At 37.0% G+C, this 22,058-nt stretch overlaps 1 protein-coding gene across 3 annotated transcripts in view; it reads left to right on the forward strand.

Annotated features, from left to right (window-relative positions):
- FKBP5 (FKBP prolyl isomerase 5) overlaps positions 1–22,058 on the forward strand; it is a 110,761-nt gene that overhangs the window by 58,284 nt on the left and 30,419 nt on the right. For all 3 annotated transcript variants that reach the window (XM_040249844.1, XM_040249843.1, XM_040249845.1), the window contains 3 exons: positions 1,855–1,999; positions 17,037–17,179; positions 18,125–18,239. In XM_040249844.1, coding sequence (XP_040105778.1) covers positions 1,855–1,999; positions 17,037–17,179; positions 18,125–18,239 — 403 coding nt within the window. The remainder of the gene's footprint in view (positions 1–1,854; positions 2,000–17,036; positions 17,180–18,124; positions 18,240–22,058) is intronic.

Below are 22,058 nucleotides of genomic sequence, written 5' to 3' on the forward strand. Positions count from 1 at the left end.
TGACCTCTGGCAACCACCAGTCTGTTCCTCTTCTGTGCATCTGTAAATTTGGTTGGTTTTTTTTTTTTTTTTTTCTTTCTTTTTTTTTGGATTCCATAGGTAAGTGAGGTCATACGGTATGTTTTTCTGTGTCTGACCTATCTCACTTAGCATAATGTCCTCAAGGTCCATCCATATTACAAACAGCAAGATTTAATTCTTTTTTATGACAGAATAATAATCCATTGTGTGTGTATACAAACATACATATATATATATGTTTAATATTTATTTATTTGGCTGTGCTGGGACTTAGTTGTGGAATGTGAGATCTTTTTCTCTGACCAGGGATTGAGCCCCATTTCCCTGCTTTGGGAGCATGTAGTCTTAGCCACTGGACCACCAGGGAAGTCACCATATATATGTATATATTTTTTTCTTTATGCATTCATTTATCAGTGCACATAGGCTGTTTTCATATCTTGGCTAATGTAACAATGCTGCAGTGAACCTGGGGTTGCATATATCTTTTTTCAGTTAGTATTTTCATTTCTTTTGGATAAATACCTACAAGTGGAATTGTTGGATCACATGGTAGTTCTCCTTTTAGTATTTTGAGGAACCTCCATGCTGCTTTTCATGACAACACTCCCAGTATATATTCCCACCAACAATGCACAAGCGTTCCTTTTTCTCCACATCCTTACCAATACTTGTTATTTCTGACTTTTTGATAATTGCCATTCTGATTCATTTGCATTTCTGGGATTATTTCCTCTACAGTATTTCCTCTTCAGATATTTTGTTGTGTATAGAAACACAACTTATTTCTGTATGTTGAGTTTGTAATCCTACAACTTTACTGAATTGATTAAGTTCAGCTCTCTATGAAGTTGCAATTTTCTTTTTTTTCATTTAGAATGTCTGGGCTTTTGAACTGAGAAAGTTGTAGAATCTTAGTTCACAGTGTTTGTGTGATGATATGAGAGTGGAGCAAGGAGGTTATATCTCAAGAAAGAATTCAGGAGCAAATAATTGAATTCTTTCAATAAAAGTTCAGACCCTTCTCCACAAAAGATGTTTAGTTACCATCCTCTGTTATCTAGCAAAAATGATTAATTTGGCATAAGTGATTGACAGAATAAATTATACACCACATGCCTGGATTTGATTTTCTTTTCCCAGAACTTGACCAACTCTATTAGTGTCTTGCTCTGCCAAGAACAAAATAAATATACTGGATTTTATGATAGTTAAATATTTTTCAACTTGAAACGTTATGACATTTCCTTTACTAAAACACAAGTTATTCAGTATCATATCAGACTTTTTTTTTTTTACACATTGCATATTCTTCAGATAGTAGGAAGTATAACCTGTTATATCAGAAAATTGGGCTTTTTGAAATAAAACCAAACTAATGGAATCTAATCAGAAGCTAATGTTTTTAGAAAGGAGAGAAGTAAAAATCTTACCTTTGAAACTTTGCTTCAGACTTACTTTTGAATGTTTTTGAAAGTCCACTAATCTTTTTGGTCTAATTCAGTTTGTACATGAACTAGCTCTGTGTTTTCAGAGATTTTAGTGTCAAAACATGGGGCATTAAAGCAATAAAACAAGCTCTATTGGTTTATTATTTTGAGAGAATAGTGTGGTTAACAGTACAATTAAATATAGTATTAAATATTTAGTGGTATAGGACAGTTTTCTAACAGTGAAGGTTGTTGCAAGAACTAGGAGGGAGGCCTTTAGAAAGGACAGAGAGTTGTTTACAAATCTGCCTGAGTGATGTGGCATGGACTGAGTGACATTTTTATTCTCCGATTAAAAGAAAAATGTTTAACTTCCTTTTTTCTTGACGTTTGTCTTTCCTAGATTGTCAAAAGAGTGGGAAATAGTGAGGAAACACCAATGATTGGAGACAAAGTTTATGTCCATTACAAAGGGAAATTGTCAAATGGAAAGAAGTTTGATTCCAGTCATGATAGAAATGAACCATTTGTCTTTAGTCTTGGCAAAGGTAAGAGGGTTTTTTTTTTTTTTTTTTGAGTTGTGTTTTGCTTAGATTTATTGCTATTTATATTATGTGGGAGCTAGTGGATCTTATCCTTGCCAAAAGTGAAGATATTTTGGAGCAGTAGTTATCAAAGTATGGTCCGTGAATCCCTGTGGGGTCCCTGAGATTCTTTTGGGGGTCCATAGTGTCAAAATTGTTTTCATTATAATACTAAGATGTTATTTATTATTTCTTACTGTGTTGACATTTGCACTGATGGTACTAAGCTGCAGTGGTGAAAAACTGCCAGAGCCTTAGCGCAAATCTAGACAGTGACATCAGATTATACCAGTGTGTTCTTCCGGAGAAGGCAGTGGCACCCCACTCCAGCACTCTTGCCTGGAAAGTCCCATGGACGGAGGAGCCTGGTAGGCTGCAGTCCATGGGGTTGCTAAGAGTCGGACACGACTGAGTGACTTCACTTTCACTTTTCACTTTCATGCATTGGAGAAGGAAATGGCAACCCATTCCAGTGTTCTTGCCTGGAGAATCCCAGGGACGGCAGAGCCTGGTGGGCTGCCGTCTATGGGGTCGCACAGAGTCGGACATGACTGAAGCAACTTAGCAGCAGCAGTGTGTTCTTCCTGTCCTCACTTACTGCTTAAATAAGAAAGACAAAGGAAAGCAAGTTTCACTTAAGAATGTCCTTGATGTGGTGTAAAAAAATATTAATTTTGTTAAATCCTAATCGTTGAGTTTCACATTGTTTTGGTATTTTGAGACAGATGGGAAAGCACACATAAGACACTATGCCAACCCCCCTACCACTCTCCCCCAACACACACACACACACAGAGGTTATCTCAAGGGGAAGCACTTGTGCACTTTGGTTGAGAACTGAACTGGCTGGATTTTTTCTGTGAAGCATCATTTTTATTTGAAAGGACAAGCTGTGATTATTGAGATTTGACTATTCTGTATTTGGAAGATAATTTCTTGCAGATTAATGCAGTGAGCCTGTCACTTCCAGAACAAGTGACAATATTTCTACCATTGAGTTTTTAGGTGAAAAGTGCAGTTTGAGAAAATTTGTATCTGCTACTCAGAGCTGGACAGCTTCCCAGAACGTAAAAGATTTCTGATGAGATCAATGAGTGTAAATGAATGTGTTTTAAGATATTATACAATGAAATGTGTTAACATTTGGAAGATTATGTGACTCAGTGAACAGTATTTTCCCAGGGACCAATGCAAGATGTTACAAAATCACTCATAAGTAAAAGGTCCATTGGATATGTCAGCTAGACCAGTGGATTTTAATGTAACATCATATGAAAAATTCATTGATATGATCTCAGATTTCACATGGCAACTGACCTTTATGAAACTAATACCTGTCCAATTTTGATGTAGTATCAGATTATTATATTCATGATTATCTGAAAAGGCTATTAAATAGCTCCTATCTTTTCTGTTATCTTTGTGGGTTTGGATTTTTTCCATATACTTCAACTAAAACTTGCAGTTGTAACAGATGAATCTAAAAGTAGGTATGAGAATCAGATTGAATTGTCAGACACATTTTACATTTGTAACAATTATGAAACAATATCACTCTTCTCACTATTTGTTTTGTTTTGTTTGGGGGAAATATAATTATTTTCCATAAAAATAATTTATACTAACATATGAAGCTATTATTACTTTAAATGAACTGGTAAAGATGTAATAAGGTCCTAAGGAAAAAAGTTGAGAACCACTGTTTGAAAATCTTAAATGTGATTTTTTACTAATTTCTTTATAAATACTTTTAAATGTCTTCAGTTAGTTTACTATTCTTTTTTTTTTTTTCAATCTTGGAAAAAGAATAGCCCATACATCAAATTGAACTTCATGGACCATGTGACTTGTTGGAAGTTAGTAGTTGAATTACAAAGTCCTTTTAGCTTTATCAGTCACAGATAGAGCAGATTTTAGTTTATTCCCAGGCCAAGTGTAGGAGAAAGGAGGCAATCCCCCCCACCCCATTCACCACTATGCCTCAGTATTGAAAAATTTCATTCTTTTTTCTGACTCTACACATTAGTTGAGTTGCTAGCTAAGTAAGGATCTGGGAAAGGAAACAGCAAGTAGCTAAGGAGTTAAACTCTTTCTGAGTTTCTGGTTTCCTTGTACCCATAGGCATTTGTGTGTCATGGCAACTTCTGCTTCCCGTCCAACAGTACTCTCTTCAAGCTCTGATGCTGGCTGGGTCACTGCCCCCTTCTCCTTTGGGTCCTCAGTGAGTTGATGGCTCATGGGAGATTAATCTTGTGTTTAGTAGGATAGCAATCAAAATCAAGTACATATTTTTTTCCTTAACATAGCAGACAGTGACAACGGTTAAACCTTTTTTCATTCTTGCTGATGTAGGGATGTGAAGCTCCAGGGCCACCAGCATGGCTGTGGCATCATTATTTAGTTGAGAGGACCCCAGAGTAAATGGCTTATCAGACCTCTTTGTTCCCACTGCCCCCACTTTGGATTTCTGTCTTGAAGTTGGTAGGTTTAAGATGATCGGTCTTCTGTCAGCAGTTATCTGTGCACGTAGACTGAAGAATTGCTGAGAATTTCTACAACCGCCTTCTGTACCCAGATTTTCTCAGTAAAGTGCACTACGGTGAAAGTAATGGAAATTAAAATAAAAGTAAACAAATGGGACCTAGTTAAACTTAGATGTTTTTACACAGTGAAGGAAACTAGCAGCAAGGTAAAAAGACAGCCTTCAGAACGGGGGAAATTAATAGCAAGTAAACAACTGACAAAGAACTAATCTCCAAAATATGCAAGAAGCTAATGAAGCTCAAAAACAGAAAAACAGCCCAGTCAAAAAATAGGCAGAAGACCTAAACAGGCATTTCTCTGAAGAAGACATACAGATGGTTAATAAATAAATGAAAACATGCTCAACATGGCTTATTATTAGAGAAATGCAAATCAAAACTACAATGAGGTATCACCTCACACCAGTCAGAATGGCCGTCATCAAAAAGTCCACAAATAGTAAATGCTGGAGAGGGTGTGGAGAAAAGGGAACCCTCTTGCACTGTGGTGGGAATGCAACTTGATACAGCCACTATGGAGAACAATATGAAGATTCCTTTAAAAACTAGGAATAAAACCACCTTATGACCCAGCAATCCCACTACTGAGCATATATATACCCTGAGGAAACCATAATTGAAAAGACTATTTCCATAAAATAGAACCCCAATGTTCTTTGCAGCACTTTACAACAGCTAGGACATGAAAGCACATAAATATTCATCAATAGATTAATGGATAAAGAAGTTGTGGCACATATACACATTGGAGTATTACTCAGCTATAAAAAGGAATGCATTTGAGTCGGTTCTAATGAGGTGAATGAACCTAGAGCCTATTATTATACAGAGTGAAGTAAGTCAGAAAGAAAAAGACAAATACCATGTATTAACTCATATATATGGAATCTAGAAAGATGGTACTGATGAACCTATCTACAGGACAGCAGTGGAGATATAAAGAACAGACTTTCGGACACAGTTTTTTATGTTTCCTGGAATTTTGAGCAGAGAAGAGGCAGCTTTCAGTTGATGTGGTACGTTCAGCACACCTATCTAGAGGTCGCATGGTCTCATGGGGAGTGCATCCAGTTGGGTGTTAGGAAGCCAGCGTTCCTGAAGTTTTTGTTCTTCCCTGTGGTATGTTAACATGAATAGGTCACCTAACCTTCCCTACTCTTACAAAAAGAAGCGTTTGTAGAAGAGCTTTAAGATTAGTCCTGAGTCTGAGATTCCATTCTTGTATATTCTGTGAAGAGTACAGGGACAAAAACTGTGAAGGATTAAACCCAACACAAAAACAAAAACCTTTAGAGGACCCCTGAAGATGATAATTAGGAATATGAGGCTAGAGCAGTATCACTGTGGTAAAACTTCTATAACATAATGTGTTCAGTTGCCTAGAAAACAAACACTGGTTAGGCAGCTTAGTTTATGCCTATATGTTATGCCAGTGACTACTTCATTGTAATGAAGAGAAATAATACAAATGGACTGCAGCATAAGTATTGTACACTGGACTCTCTCGATTCCTTATGTACTGGGCTTTACAATGGAGGGGCGAGAACTGTGTTACAGCAGTTGGGGGCCTCACTCCTGTTTACTGTGCTTGCATACAGACCTTTTGAAACAATGCTTAAGCATCTTTTTTAGCCCCAGAAAGTAACTGGATCAATCTAAGACAGCTGGTTATTACCACTACAGAGTGTGTTACAGAAATTAGAATGAAACAATGATGGTTTCCCTCATTGAATTTTTTAAACTAAATCTTTATTACATATTCTGAATCCCTAGAACTGTTCCATAGCTCATCTTAAAAGAAGCTAAAATAAGAATGACTCAGGATTTCCAAGTATGCTTCCGTCATAGGGCTTTTGTTCTTTCCCTCTCCCTCCAGCAGATATGCTGTCACTAAAGTTGGGAAGGGATGGGTTTGGGGGCTGCAGTAATTATATCTGGTCTGTTCTTATAAGTAAATCTAAGGACACTAAGGCTTCACTCATTCCCCATCTACCCCTGTGAGAATCTGGTGATTTTTTATAAAAGGCTATTTCAATGAAATTGTCTTTGGTGTTCTTGGTATATGACTAAATACAGTTGGGAATTATGAAGATAAAAATCTTATCTCTTATATTCTTCCCTCAATTTGAGAAGACAAACTAGTCATTTTGGATTTTTGACATTACTGTTCTTACTATTGAGAGTAAAGCGTAATGAAGTAAAGGTGAGTGATCTGCCTTTAACATTAAGCTAACCTTATTAGATGCATCGTGATCCGTGATTGCTGTCAGTCATTAGCATACTGAGGTAAAAGGGAGAAAGTATATGTTGAAAGACTAATAGTGAATACTTTCTAGGACTTGCAGTGCAAGGCAAAGGGCTTATATGCATTATCTCATTTAATCCTCACATCAACCCTATTATTCTTTTTTAAAGGTTTTTTAAATGTATTCATTTTTGAGTGTGCTAGGTCTTTGTTGCTGCATGGACTTTTCTCTAGTTGCGCTGAGTGAGGGCTGCTCTCTAGTTGCCGTGTGCAGGCTTTTCACTGCGGTGGCTTCCCTTGCTGCGGAGCACAGGCTCTAAGGTGCACGGGCTTCAGTACTTGCAGCACACGGACTCGGTAGTCGAGGCTTCCAAGCTGTAGGGCACAGGCTCAGTAGTTGTGGTGCATGGGGCTTACTAAAACAAATAATTTTAAGTGTGAGGTATTTAAAATTTATACAGACAGTTCAAGAATTCATAAATGTAACTTTACTTTTTTTATAATTGCATTCAGTTTTGCTCTGAAATACCCCCCTTTTTTTTTTTCAATAGTGGGAAATTCCCAATCTTGCCATCTTCAAGTAACTCAGTCACTCCTGAGTATATTTTAGATTTTTTACACAATCTGTTTAGTATAGTTTAGGTGGCAATTAGTCAGAATAACATCTGTGTCTAAGACTGAGTTTTTTTAATTGAGGTACTATTTACATATATTAAAACTCACCTTTTTAAAGGTATAGCTTGATGGGTAATAGTTATATGACCACCCCCCACCACAATCAAGATATAGAACAGTTTTCTCACCCTAAAAATTTGTTCCTAGTTCCTGGGCCATTCAGTCGCTAATCTGGTTTCTGTTACTACAGTTTTGCATTTTCCAAAAATTCATATAAATGGAATCATATGTCATCTTTGGCATTTGACTTCTTTCACTTAGCATAATGATTTTGAGATTCATACATGTTGAATTTCAAGTAGCATTTTACAAGTATGGAAATACTACAATTTGTTCATCTATTCAAAAACGACATTGGAGTTTCCAGTTTGGGGCTATTGTGAATAGTGTACTGAACATTCACATACTTGTCTTTGTGTGGATATATTGGGTAAATTTATTTTGGGGTAAATACCCAGGAGTGGACTTGTTGATCACATGGTAAACATATGTTTGACTGTATAAGATGCTACCACACTGTTTTTTCAAAGCGTCTGTACCATTTTGCATTTTCACCAGCAAGGTTTGAGAGTCTGTTTTTCATATCCTTGTCAGTTGGTAGTGGTGTCAGTCTTTTTAACTTTAACCATTTTAATGCACATGGAATGGTGTCTGACGTTGGCTTTCAGTTGCATTTTCCTGGTAATTAGTCACACTGAGGGTGTCCTTTCTTGTGCTTAGTGTACATTTGTATATTTTCTTTTGTGAAGTATCTGTTCAAATCTTGTGCCCACTGAGTTGTACCCAGTGAGACAAGCACTTAATCAGATATGTATTTTGCAAGTGTGTTCTCCCAGTCTCTAACTTGCCTTTTCATTTTCTTTTTTTTTGCCTTTTCATTTTCTCAATCAGTCTTTCAAAGAACAAAAATTTTCAATTTTAATGAAACCCACTTTACCGATTTTTTAAAATGTCTTAGGTACCTACTATAATTAGCTATTTTAGTTTCTTTTAGTTGGTTTTTTGTTTACATATGAGGAAACAGGTAAAGTGAGAGCACAAAGTTATAATTATTACTATTATTTATAGTTATAATAATATTATTAAAATTATAATTAGCCCAAAGTTATACAGTAAGTGGCAGAGCCAGTTACACAGTTATGACAGAGCCATAACTCTTTCAAGTTATGTTTAGATATTAAGGTTTAAAACTAGCCCCAAAACTAGGTACAGAAACAAAGTAGGTCCTGGTCCAGCAGAATTTACTGAGTGCCTGCTGTATACCAGACATTTTTCTTACAGGAATGATGTACTTAATGAGGTTTATCAAAAGCAAAATTATTGCTATTACATTATTTGAAATGATTTTTTTTACTGTTTTATATTCATTTTTGGATATACATATATATTGTGAAATGATTACCACAATCAAGTTAATTAATACCTACATATATCCCCTCTCTCTCTCTCTCTCTCTCTCTCTCTCTCTCTCTCTCTCTGCGCCGAGGGGGGCTCCCTGTGCGGCGCGGCAGTTTCCCACTAGGTAGCTCTTTTATACTTGGTGCTCCTTTCTCAATCCATCCCACTTTCTCCTTCTCTCTCTATGTACACAAGTCTGTTCTCTACATTTGTGTCTCTATCCCTGCCCTGTTTTTTTTTTTAAACATATTTTAGGCCTTGACAACATTTTACAGTGAGGAAAATACGCTTACTAGTAACGGGTAACCATGCAGCCGGCTTCCTGTGGGTTGTTTGTGGTTTAGCCATATGTTCCCTTTAAATTTCTATTGATACTCCTCTGTAAATATAGTCTTAACATCTGTTTACTTTTTTTTTTTTTTTTTAACATGCAGTTTAGGAGCATTCAGGATTTGGAGCGAAGGCTTTTAGCCCAAAATATTCAATTTTTCTGTCCTTCCCAAAAATGAGAGCCAGAAAGACAACAAACTTTCAGTACTTTCTTTGGCCTTACCTGGTACTTTCCAGTGAAGGAAGAATGCTTCCAGTTTCATCACCGAGCGGATATTAAGGAGAAGCTGATTTAGGCATGGGTGAGAGTAGACTAGGGGAAGCTGACAAATTTTTAATTCCATATAGATATTGCAGCATGGACTGTGTTCCTTTATAAGTATAATATTGTGGTGTTAAGTTCTTTGGGAAATAAAAAATAATCAATACATGACTCCTGACTTCAGGTATCTAGCAGTTTAGCCTGGCAGAGTTGACCATGAAGGCTGTCCCAAAACATTATTTTTTCTCCCTGTCTTTGAAATGATAAGTCATGAGTATGGGGAAGGATCATCCAGTGATCAGTTTTCTTGGTAATTAGAGCAATGGCAAAAACAGAATGTAACATAAAACATATGAACCCTTTAAAAGAATCTTAACATATAAATCAGTTTGTTGAATTCATAATCATATCCTTTTGGTAGGGAATGGGGATGATTTATCAGAGTCCTTTTTTATAAGACATTTAAAAAATAAGATAAAATTAATATGAGGAAAAAATATACAGGAAAAACTTTAGTATGAAAAGAAGAAAGACAATGTCAGTATTATCAATGATTTCACATGCAAACATACATTTAAAAGTTAGTCATTAATTTTGTCAAGGATGCCAAGACCATTTATTAAGGAAAGGAAACAGTTGATGCTGGGAAAGCTAGATATTTACATGCAAAAATATGAAGTTAGACCCATGATATATAAAAATTAAAATGAATCAAAGTCCTAAATATGAGACATAAAATAGTTTTTTTTTAGGAGAGAACTTGAAAGCTTTATGACTTTAGATTTGGCAATGATTTCTTGAATAAGACACTAGAAGCAAGGCAGCAAAAGTAAAAAGTACATAAATTGGCTACATCAGAATTAAAAACTTCTGTGCATCAAAGGATATAGTAATGGAATGGAAAGGCAGCCTAGGGGTTCCCTGGTGGCTCAGTGGTAAGGTATCTGCCTGCCAACACAGGAGGTGGAGGTTTGATCCCTGGTATGGGAGGATCCCACAGGCCATGGAGCAACTAAGTCTGTGTGCCACAGCTATTGACGCTGTGCTCCAGAGCCTGGGAGCCACAACTACTGAGTCCACATGCCGTAACTATTGAAGCCTACACACTCTAGAGTCTGTGCTCCGCAACAAGAGAAGCCACTGTAATGAGAAGTCTGCCCACTGCAACTAGAGAGTACCCCCTCTCACTGCAGCTGGAGAAAAGCTCGCATAGCAATGAAGACCCAGCGCAACCAAAAGTAAAAGTGAAAAAAATTAAAACCCTATTTTAAAAGGCAGCTTAGAGAATGAAAAGAAGTATTTGTGAATCATGTATCTGACAAGGGGTTAATATCTTAAATACTTAATTCCTATAATCCAGCAACTAAAAAACCCTCAAATAATCTGATTATAAAACAGACAATGGAGATGGGAGGGAGGTTCAAAAAGGAGGGGATATATATATATACCTGTGGCTGATTCATGTTGAGGTTTGACAGAAAACAACAAAATTCTGTAAAGCAATTACCCTTCAATAAAATTTTTTTAAAAAATGGACAGTGGACTTAAATAGACATTTCCCTAAAGAAGGTATACAAATGGACCACAAGCATATGGAAAGATGTTCTGCATCACCGCATCATTAGAGAAAAAACACAAATCAAAACCACAGTAAGATATCACCTCCTATCCATCAGGTACTATAAAAAAATACTACAAGTGTTGGCATGGTTTTGGAGAAACTGTGCATTGTCGGTGGGAATGTTAATAGTGTAGCCACTATGGAAAACAGCATGGGAGTTTCTCAAAGAAAAAGTTAACCTATGATCCAGCAATTCCACTTCTTGGTATATACCAAAAGAACTGAAACCAGAATTCTAAAGAGATATTTGTACACCCATGTCTGTAGCATTATTCATTATAGCCGAAAGGTGGAAGCCACCCAAACGTTTGTGGGTGGGTAAACAAAATGCCTTAATGTACTTACAATGGTATATGCGTACAGTGGAGTATTATTCAAATGAGACAAAACTGATGAAACTTGAGGACATTATACTAACTGAAATAATATAGTCACAAATAGACAAATATTGCATGATCCCATTTACATCTAGAGAAATCGAAAGTAATCAAATTCATAAAACAGAAAGTAGAATGAAATCTTGCCAGAGACTTGGGGCAGGAGGAAATGAGTTTTAGTGAGTGGAGTTCTAGTGTTGCAAGATGAAAAATTCTGGACATTGGTTGCACAACAGTTTGACTATACCTAACTGAACCAAAGTACTGGAGTTTCAGCTTTAGCATCATTCCTTCCAAAGAAATCCCAGGGCTGATCTCCTTCAGAATGGACTGGTTGGATCTCCTTGCAGTCCAAGGGACTCTCAAGAGTCTTCTCCAGCACCACAGTTCAAAAGCATCAATTCTTCGGTGCCCAGCCTTCTTCACAGTCCAACTTTCACATCCATACGTGACCACTGGATTTCTTTGGAAGGAATGATGCTAAAGCTGAAACTCCAGTACTTTGGCCACCTCATGCGAAGAGTTGACTCATTGGAAAAGACTCTGATGCTGGGAGGGATTAGGGGCAGGAGGAGAAGGGGACGACAGAGGATGAGATGGCTGGATGGCATCACTGACTCGATGGACGTGAGTCTGAGTGAACTCCGGGAGTTGGTGATGGACAGGGAGGCCTGGCGTGCTGCGATTCATGGGGTTGCAAAGAGTCGGACACGACTGAGCTACTGAACTGAACTGTACACTTAATGGTTGAAATGGTCATTTTTATGTACGTTACCACGATTTAGTCTTTCCCTTTTTTCAACATCCCCCTTCCAGGGTGGTATGCTTGTTACAACTGATGAACCTACACTGAATCTATAAAATTGGATTTTGTTTTTATTTTTAATCAGAAAAAATTATATTAAACTCTGCAGAAAGAAGAAAAAAGTACAGTGCATTGTTTTTAAGTATATATTCTCGTTTCATATTTTGTTACCAATAGAATAGGACTGCTGAAATTGATCAATTGTACTTGAGGTAGTAAAATTGAAGTCCAGAACAAGTCGGAGAATAAATTGTGTTTTTATATTCTTGGTGTATTATACCTATAATTAAGACCCTAAAGAGACCAAAAGATCCCCAAAATCAAGAATCTTAAAAATGTTTTTGCTTTGACCCAGTGAATCTGCTTTTAGGAATCAGTTCTAAGGAAATAGGTAGGTGCTTGCTTAACCAACTCCAGTGTAACTGGTACTCTCCATTCTGCTGGTAAAGATGCTGAGTGATACCCCTTGTTTCCTCTTCTTTGGTGTGGCCCTGCACTCTGCCTCAGCCAGCTGAGAGAGTCATCAGTGTCCTTCAGCCACAGACCACTAGGAACACAACTGGAGTGAACAGGTTGCATTTATTACTCATATAGTCTGCACACCATGGGAAGCCGGGGGTGTCCCAGTAAGAATGTTCGAAAGGCCTATAGGATTGGGGCTCGTATTAGGTGATTTGGGAAGAGTTTAAGGAAGAAGGGATTTGCTCTGGATTGATACTGTGGGAATGCAGATGATTCTTTGGGTATCTTAGCAGATCTCAGCTAGGAGGAGGGCTGACTGGAGTGAGAGGCTTGAGCTGTACCTGTAGAGAAGTGGCAGTCACTCCTGTCACCAGGAGAGGGGGATGTTTGGTATTTTGTAGGTTGCACAGGGATCTTGTTTTTTGTCCATGCTCAGACAAAATTTTGAAGTGCTCTTCTTTTGTCTCACTTTTTCATGGTTTCAGAGTAACGGTCCAATGATGTTTTGTGAGATTGTTATATCCAGTAGGAGAATAGCATGGCCTAGCTGGGTGCCCTGGGCCCATTTCAGAATCACCCAGACCGAGCTGTGTCAGGCAGTTTCTAGACATTAGGGCCCGCTTTTTTTCTTTTCTCAGATTCTTACTAAGAATCAGTTTAAACTTGCTTATATCCAGTATCCTTTTTGTAATTATGCAGTTTCGTTAGTATATAAAACACTGAAATTATATAATATATATATATAAGAAGAAAGGGGAATTATTTCCATGAAGACTAAGTTGAACATCTTTGGAAAGATTTGTTAAAGTGAATTGCTAAAAGTCTTTTTAAAATGGCTATTGAATTAGGGGTGGGTAAATGCCAGGTGAAATAAGTAGGCCATTCAGAACAAATTTTTACCAGACAGATTCTACATACTGATTACAAGTGTCTTCTAGTTCTTACTCCACTTTAAAGATATCCACATTGTAAATTCCAAGTGCTATACCATAAGTGTGATTTATATAGTGAATATGAAATAGGACTCTTATTACACTCAGAGACAAGGCCTAGGCCTTCTAACACAGAATTAGTGAATTAATACACTTTGATAATCAAGGTTTTAAGTTTAAAAAAGTTTGACATCATGTATATGTTCATTTACTTATTTATTTTTTTATATTTTTTTAATGATTCTTCACTCAAAGCAACATTTTAAACTAACCTACAACCTTGGTCCTAATGAGTCAGGTGAGAGGCTTTTATAAAAAAGTCTAAATGTTTATTAGGGGAGTAATGAAAGTATGGCATATTCAAAAGATGAAATAGCATATAGCTATTAAAAGTCATATTTTCAGATATTGTCTTTTAACAGAAAAAAATACCCATATAAGTATAAAGAGTCGGCTACAAAATCAAACTATGACCAGAATTTTAAGAATGTATATACAAAAATTTAATATGTAAACAAAGTAGACTTACACAATTGGAAGAAAATGAACCAAGAAATTGACAATTTACCCCAGATGCTGAAATTGCAGAGATTTTTTTTTTCTTATTGTATTCTCTGTGTTTTTATATACATTCCAAGTGTTCTATAATGAGGTTCTTTTTTAAAAATCGGGGAAGTGCTTTTTATGAAGAGGCCCAAGATGGACAGTTTTAGAAACATATCCATGTTCATATCAGGCTGGCTCTTAGCTCAGCATGTTTCATTCATGTATCTGAAGTTCTGTGTAAAAGAACCTTAAATGTTCCTGAATGAGAAGAAAAGCCAAAGGCACAGACATGATTTATATAGCTTGGGGTTCCTGTGGATTTAATAGCCAGACTGCTGTTTCCAGCTTCTCAGGCCTACCATAAACATCATCTGTGAATTACGCTTTTGCTGATTGCTCCAATCCCCAGCCCAAGGCAAAAGCCACTATTTGTAATCTGTGTTGGTGTTCATCATATACTTAAAAAAAAAACAGGGCATGTGTCTTTCTGCTGCACTAGCCAGACTATGTTGCATGCTTCTTAGATGGAAGAAGGGAACACCCACTTTGAAATTTTTAGAACCTAGACAGACCTTTGCTCCTCAGTAATTGGCTAAATGTCTTGAACAAATATACAGTAGTACCCCCACAATATGGTTTCCTCTTTCCAATAAAAGAGGGTGTAAGGTATTATTGGTCTTAAAATAGCAGAGTTGAGAGTAAAAAAAGTTCTGTATGGACGACACTAAAACCAGTCACAGTCTTTGAGGAGCATCAGTGACTGTGAAGCAGCCTGTCAACAGCAGACTTTACATTTCCTCTAAAGATTCTAGACTGTTTTCACTTTGGAACTGTGTGTGGGCATGTATACTGATATAGCCCTTTTGGAAGGGCAGTTGGGCAATATCTATCAAATAGAAAGTGCACATCACTTCTGCACTTCTAGAAATTTGCTCTCCAAATAAACTTGCACAAAAAAGGCAAACATAAGGGACAAAAATCCTTATTAGAGTACTGTTGATGATAATGTTTCTCAAGAGTAGAGTGACTGGAATATTCTGAAGCCACTGAGCATGAAGTAGGTCAGTATGTATTTATGATGATGATGACGACTATTCTTTATTCAGTGTATATTATATGCCAGGCACTTGAATTCTTATAACAACTATATGGCAAGTACTATTATTATCTACATTTTGCAGACAAGGAGACTTGTACAAGGTCACACAACTAATATGCGGCAGACCTGGTATTCTAATTTACGCAGTCTGGAGTTAAAGCAGGCTGTACTGCTAACCGCTGAAATTCATATCCTCCTATCAGCTGATGAATAAAGATATAAGTGTGTGTATATAAGCATATATACACACATATATAAATTATAAACATATTTATATTTATAGCATTTTATGTCATATATTTATATATAATTAAAATATATAAGAATCTATATAATGAAAAAGCAGTTCCGACCTGAATGTATAGTATGCTGTCCTTTTGTTTTAATTTTTTTAAAAAGCAACAGCGCACACTGGAAAGATACAAAAAAGAAATAACAACAGTGGCTTCTTATAAGGAGGGAATGAATGACTTTTCACTTATATCTTTCTCTCTTAGATGTTTGTAAAAATAGGCATGTATACCTTACATATACTTTAAAATAAGTATATCTGATATTTTGAAAAGTTGTAATGCTTAAGCTGAAGTCATGAGTCACAAATGCTTTGTCCCTCTGTACTTACATACCTTAATGTAGAGTTCCTCTTATTCTAATCATCCTTACTGTAATCCTACCATCAGCTCTCAGTTCAAGATAACAGCTGTTTTCAAAATTTTGCTTTTTCTGGTGTTCATTGCTCACCTGGTCTCACTTTGAACACTCAAGTCTTTGACAGAGCACCTCAAATTTGTATATCATCCTTTGAAGTTTTGTACATTTTCTGAGGATTTGGGACTGCTTATTGTAAGATCCAATTATGTAGGTTAAGTTTCTTCCCCAGTGGTCCAGTGGTTAAGACTTCACTTTCCAGTGAGGGGGTGTGGGTTTGATCCCTGATCGGGAGCTAAGATCCCACATGCCTGTGGCCAAAAAAGCCAGAACAATAAAACAGAAGCAGTAATGTAACAAATTCAATAAAGACTTAGAAATGGTCCATATCCAAAAAAAAAAAAAAATACACTTTTACAGTAAACTTTTAGTTTCCTGGAAGTAAGCAAAAAAATTTCTGAGTTCTGTAGTTCTTGTGATTTGGCAGAAGACGACACACATCATTCTGGTTTTTTAGAAAAACAAAAACCACTTCTTTTTTTCACTCTAAACTTTGAGGAGAAATCTGTTTCATGGGCCGTTTTATGCAATTTATACTTTTCCGACTGCTTCTTGTTTGTTGTTTTTGTCTACCCAACTAAATTATAAGCTTTCTTAGGACAAATTCCATTTTCTATACTATTTTTGTTCCATCTCTGCCTAGAAAACACGCATTTATTCTTATGGTTGAAATTATAAATTAACCAACAACTGCAGCCCAGCCACATTTCAAAGATCATGTTACTGCCACTTTTCAAAGACTTAGTCTTTGAGCAGTTTAGAATCTGATACCACTTTCATGCTTCTCAGCAGAGAATCTTCTCTGTTAGCTCTCAGAAAAAAAAAAAAAAATCACAATTTGTTTCTTAGTGTGTAACTTTTACTGAGTTTTTTTGTAGCCCCTGTTTCCTAGCTGAGTAGTATATCATTTAAGGAATGGGAAATGTGTTTGAATTTTTGTTTTGTGAAAGTCTTAAAATATAGCCTATAGCTTTCAACCACTTTTTCCTTTCTCCTAGGCCAAGTTATCAAGGCATGGGACATTGGGGTGGCTACCATGAAGAAAGGGGAGATCTGTCATTTACTGTGCAAACCCGAATATGCATATGGCTCAGCTGGCAGTCTCCCCAAAATTCCCTCGAATGCAACTCTCTTTTTTGAGGCAAGTGTGTGTGTGATGTTGCCTTGTTAGCATCTGCTCTACTACAGTGCTGGCTCCAAAGTGACAGGCAGTGCAGCGAGGAGCTAAGCTTGCTATTGAGAATCGGATCCAACTTATTTATTTTGGAGCTTGGCTTCTTGAATTGTTTCCCACAAACCCAAGGGGTGTGTGCCAGTGCTTTCTTAGAAACGTGTCTCTGGCACAAAATGGTCATATCCAAATAAACAAAAGAAACCAGGCTTAGAAATAAAGGTTCCGATCAGTGGTCTGAGTTGTGACATATTCAGACCCGACCAGAGGACAGGATGAGAAATGTGGGAGATAAATGTTGAAATACACCTAAACCAAGTTGTAAAGCTATTTTTATGACAGAGGTTTATAACTGTCCTAGATCTCACTTCCTCATTAGAAGCAGTAGGTGGTGATAAAATGTTACTCATCCTGTGTTGAGTCACACATATTTGGCCACACTTAATTAAAAAATTAAGAGGGAAAATGCCTGAAACATTGTAAACAGTTAAAATACACCTTTAGTTGGTTGTAGGCCTGATTCATAGGGTTTAGTCTCACATTTTAAGAAGGGAATTCCCATGAATTTGGGGTGAAAAAGTGGTGGCCTCTAGAGTTAAACAAAGTAGTTTTGGGCCAGAACGGTGTCACTCTGGCATTTTGCCCACAAGGCAGCTTTCCTAGCATTTCCTGTCTGTCTTTGCAGTGTAGCCCCACAGGATGTGCTCCTAGACATTATCACTAAGTGAAGGTTCTTTCCAGGTATTGAGAAGTGCAGTGTTCTTCTTTCCCTACTTTTCCAATAACTGAGAAGCACAGATAAATATAAAACAGAGTTTTGTTTTGTAAAATGAAAGAATAGTTGCCCTAGCATTTAAGTATGTTAAATTGAATTTGTTTGGGCCATTCTCAGCCATATCCCTTTTTCCTTTCTAGATTGAGCTCCTTGATTTCAAAGGAGAGGATTTATTTGAAGATGGAGGTATTATTCGAAGAATCAAACGGAAAGGAGAAGGGTATTCAAACCCAAATGAGGGAGCGACAGTAGAGAGTAAGTACTGCTGTGAGAGGTCCCAGTTATATGGACAAAATGGAGCTTTCCTTTTTAAAATCTTTAAAAGAGTAAATGTACTGAATATTTATCTCTAGAATAGTTTTAAATTCAACATTTATTTAATAATGACTTCATTTAATAAATATCCCCTCAAGTTATATGTGCCAAAAACTGTACCAGCTTCTTCAAACTCTTTAAAAAAGTGAAAAAAAGGTAAGCCCATCCAATAAGGAGTTCTTAGTCTGTGGACTCCTTGGTATGCCAATAGCCATATTTGTTACCTTATATATTTATTCATTTATTTCTCACAGTAACCATTTGAGGTATGATTAATTATCCCTAGGTGAGAAAAGTGAGTTCAGAGAAGTTATATAAATTACCCAAGGTTACATTTACTAAATAGAGCAGTAGATGGTAATGCCCTTCAGGGCTCTCAAACTCATCTTACAGGCTGTTGTCAGGATAAAAAATGGTTCATCATTTTAGACAGATCAAAACTGGGGAATAATTTATTCTGTTCTGTATCAGGAGACCTGGGTTCAAGTTCTGCTTTCTCATTTATAGAATGACTTGAAGCTATTTTATTTACTTTCTTTTCATTTGCTAAATCAGTTCAGTTCAGTTCAGTCACTCAGTCGTGTCCAACTCTTTGCGACCCCGTGAACCGCAGCACACCAGGCCTCCCTGTCCATCACCAACTCCCGGAGTTCACTCAGACTCACGTCCATCTAGCCAGTGATGCCATCCAGCCATCTCCTCTGTCGTCCCCTTCTCCTCCTGCCCAGCATCAGAGTCTTTTCCAATGAGTCAACTCTTCACATGAGGTGGCCAAACTACTGGAGTTTCAGCTTTAGCATCATTCCTTCCAAGAAACACCCAGGGCTGATCTCCTTTAGAAAGGACTGGTTGTATCTCCTTGCAGTCCAAGGGACTCTCAAGAGTCTCCTCCAACACCACAGTTCAAAAGCATCAATTCTTTGGCGCTCAGCTTTCTTCACAGTCCAACTCTCACATCCATACATGACTACTGGAAAAACTATAGCCTTGACTAGACAGACTTTTGTTGGCAAAGTAATGTCTCTGCTTTTGAATATACTATCTAGGTTGGTCATAACTTTCCTTCCAAGGAGTAAGCGTCTTTTAATTTCATGGCTGCAGTCACCATCTGCAGTGATTTTGGAGCTCCAAAAAATAAAGTCTGACACTTTCCCCATCTATTTCCTATGAAGTGATGGGACCAGATGCCATGATCTTCGTTTTCTGAATGTTGAGCTTTAAACCAACTTTTTCACTCTCCACTTTCACTTTCATCAAGAGGCTTTTTAGTTCCTCTTCACTTTCTGCCATGGGTGGTGTCATCTGCATATCTGAGGTTATTGATATTTCTCCTGGCAATCTTGATTCCAGCTGTGCTTCTTCCAGCCCAGCATTTCTCATGATGTACTCTGCATAGAAGTTAAATAAGCAGGGTGACAATATACAGCCTTGATGTACTCCTTTTCCTATTTGGAACTAGTGTGTTGTTCCATGTCCACTTCTAACTGTTGCTTCCTGACCTGCATATAGGTTTCTCAAGAGGCAGGCCAGGTGGTCTGGTACTCCCATCTCTTTCAGAATTTTCCACAGTTTATTGTGATCCACACAGTCAAAGGCTTTGGCATAGTCAATAAAGCAGAAATAGATGTTTTTCTGGAACTCTCTTGTTTTCTCGATCCAACCGGATGTTGGCAATTTGATCTCTGGTTCCTCTGCCTTTTCGAAAACCAGCTTGAACATCTGGTTCACGTATTGCTGAAGCCTGGCTTGGAGAATTTTGAGCATTACTTTACTAGCATATGAGATGAGTGCAATTGTGCAATAGTTTGAGCATTCTTTGGCATTGCCTTTCTTTGGGGTTGGAGTGAAAACTGACCTTTTCCAGTCCTGTGGCCACTGCTGAGTTTTCCAAATTTGCTGGCATATTGAGTGCAGCACTTTCACAGCATCATCTTTCAGGATTTGAAATAGCTCCACTGGAATTCCATCACCTCCACTAGCTTTGTTTGTAGTGATGCTTTCTAAGGCCCACTTGACTTCACATTCCAGGATGTCTGGCTCTAGGTGAGTGATCACACCATCGTGATTATCTTGGTCATGAAGATCGTTTTTGTACAGTTCTTCTGTGTATTCTTGCCACCTCTTCTTAATATCTTCTTTTCTGTTACCCCAATACCAAATAAAAAGTTTAAAGTTTGAAAAATAAGGGTTTCATGTGAAATAGCATAATGAACTAGAATATCTAGGAATATATCTAACAAAAAATATGTAGGAAGTCCCTTATAGGGAAATTATAAACTATTGAAAGACTAAACTAAATGGATTGTGTGCCCAAAAAAAGAAATACACACATTAAAAAAATCAAGTCACTAAACAAGGGTGGCAACAGGAATGAGAGTTCGTTCTTTAAAATGTATACTAGAATAGTTGATTCTCTTTTCTTTAATGTTGCATATTGAACCACAACATTATTTTGCCTTCTACTTTGAACCCATTTTTCATTTCCACAGGTCTGGTAAATTAGTTCAAATTTCACTTTTGGTTAAATTGGAAACAGCTATAAATAGTATTGCTGTTCTGTTGTAGTTAAAGTGTTTTGATAGTTATCATTCTTGATAAGTTTAGAATAGATGAAGAAGAGCTCAAGTGTATAACGTTTGAGAAACACCTAGAATAGGAGCTGAGAGAGGATTCAGACTGTGGCCAACTCTAACTGGATGTTGCCTCCCTGGCTTTCGCTTCTTTCATGTACAGTGACACAGGAGAAGCTGTCTTGATTTCTAAGGTCCTGCTAGCCCTAAAACTTCTATGACCAAATTCTAAATGTTTATGAAAGTTATAGAAATAATAGGAAATTCTCTTCAGTATATTAATAAGCACTTAGAAATGGCAACCCACTCCAGTGTTCTTGCCTGGAGAATCCCAGGGACGGGGGAGCCTGGTGGGCTGCCGTCTCTGGGGTCGCACAGAGTCGGACACGACTGAAGTGACTTAGTAGTAGTAGTAGTAGTAGTAGAAATCTTGTCTATAACATTTTTAAAAATTTTTATTATGAAAATTTTCAAACATACAAAGTAAAGGATTTTTCACCTATGCTACAATGACTTCCCTAACTCAGCAATTTATATTTTAAAACTGGAGGTTTTTGTCAACGAAATTAAAAGGAAAAACTTTTCCCACTTATAGGCAATACCACAAAGCTACCACTGTAAATTAAATCAAATCTTGCTTTCGGTAATATTTTCAACAGGAGTCATTTTTTTTTAATGTTTCACTGAAATAATTTTTAACTTACAAAATAGTTGCAAAACTAGTACAGAGAATTTCCTTATATGCTTCACATAGCTTCCCCTAGTGTTGCCATCTTACCTAACCACAATACATTATCAAAATTAGGAAATTAATGTGGATTTAGTGCTATTAACCATTCTGCAAATCTTAACTTTAATGTCACCAGTTGCCTATGTTGATGTCCTTTTTCCAGTGTACCATCAAATTCAGTATCCAACAGTTTATCATCTTTCTGTGTTTTTCATGACTTTAACACTTTTGAAGAAAACTGGCCAATTTGTAGAATATCCCTCAATTTGGGTTTGTCTGATGTTTTCCCCTGATCAGATTGAGGCTACTACGCATATTTGGAAAAATACCACCTAAGTGATGTTGTGCCCTTCTCAGTTACCAGGAGGTGCATGACATTGGTGTCTCACTGCTGGTGATTTTAACTTGGATCACTTGGTTAAGATGGGTCTGTCTGCCATGTTTTTCCACTATAAAGTT

This window comes from Oryx dammah, unplaced genomic scaffold, assembly GCF_014754425.2.
Source record: "Oryx dammah isolate SB20612 unplaced genomic scaffold, SCBI_Odam_1.1 HiC_scaffold_11, whole genome shotgun sequence".
NCBI lineage: Eukaryota > Metazoa > Chordata > Mammalia > Artiodactyla > Bovidae > Oryx > Oryx dammah.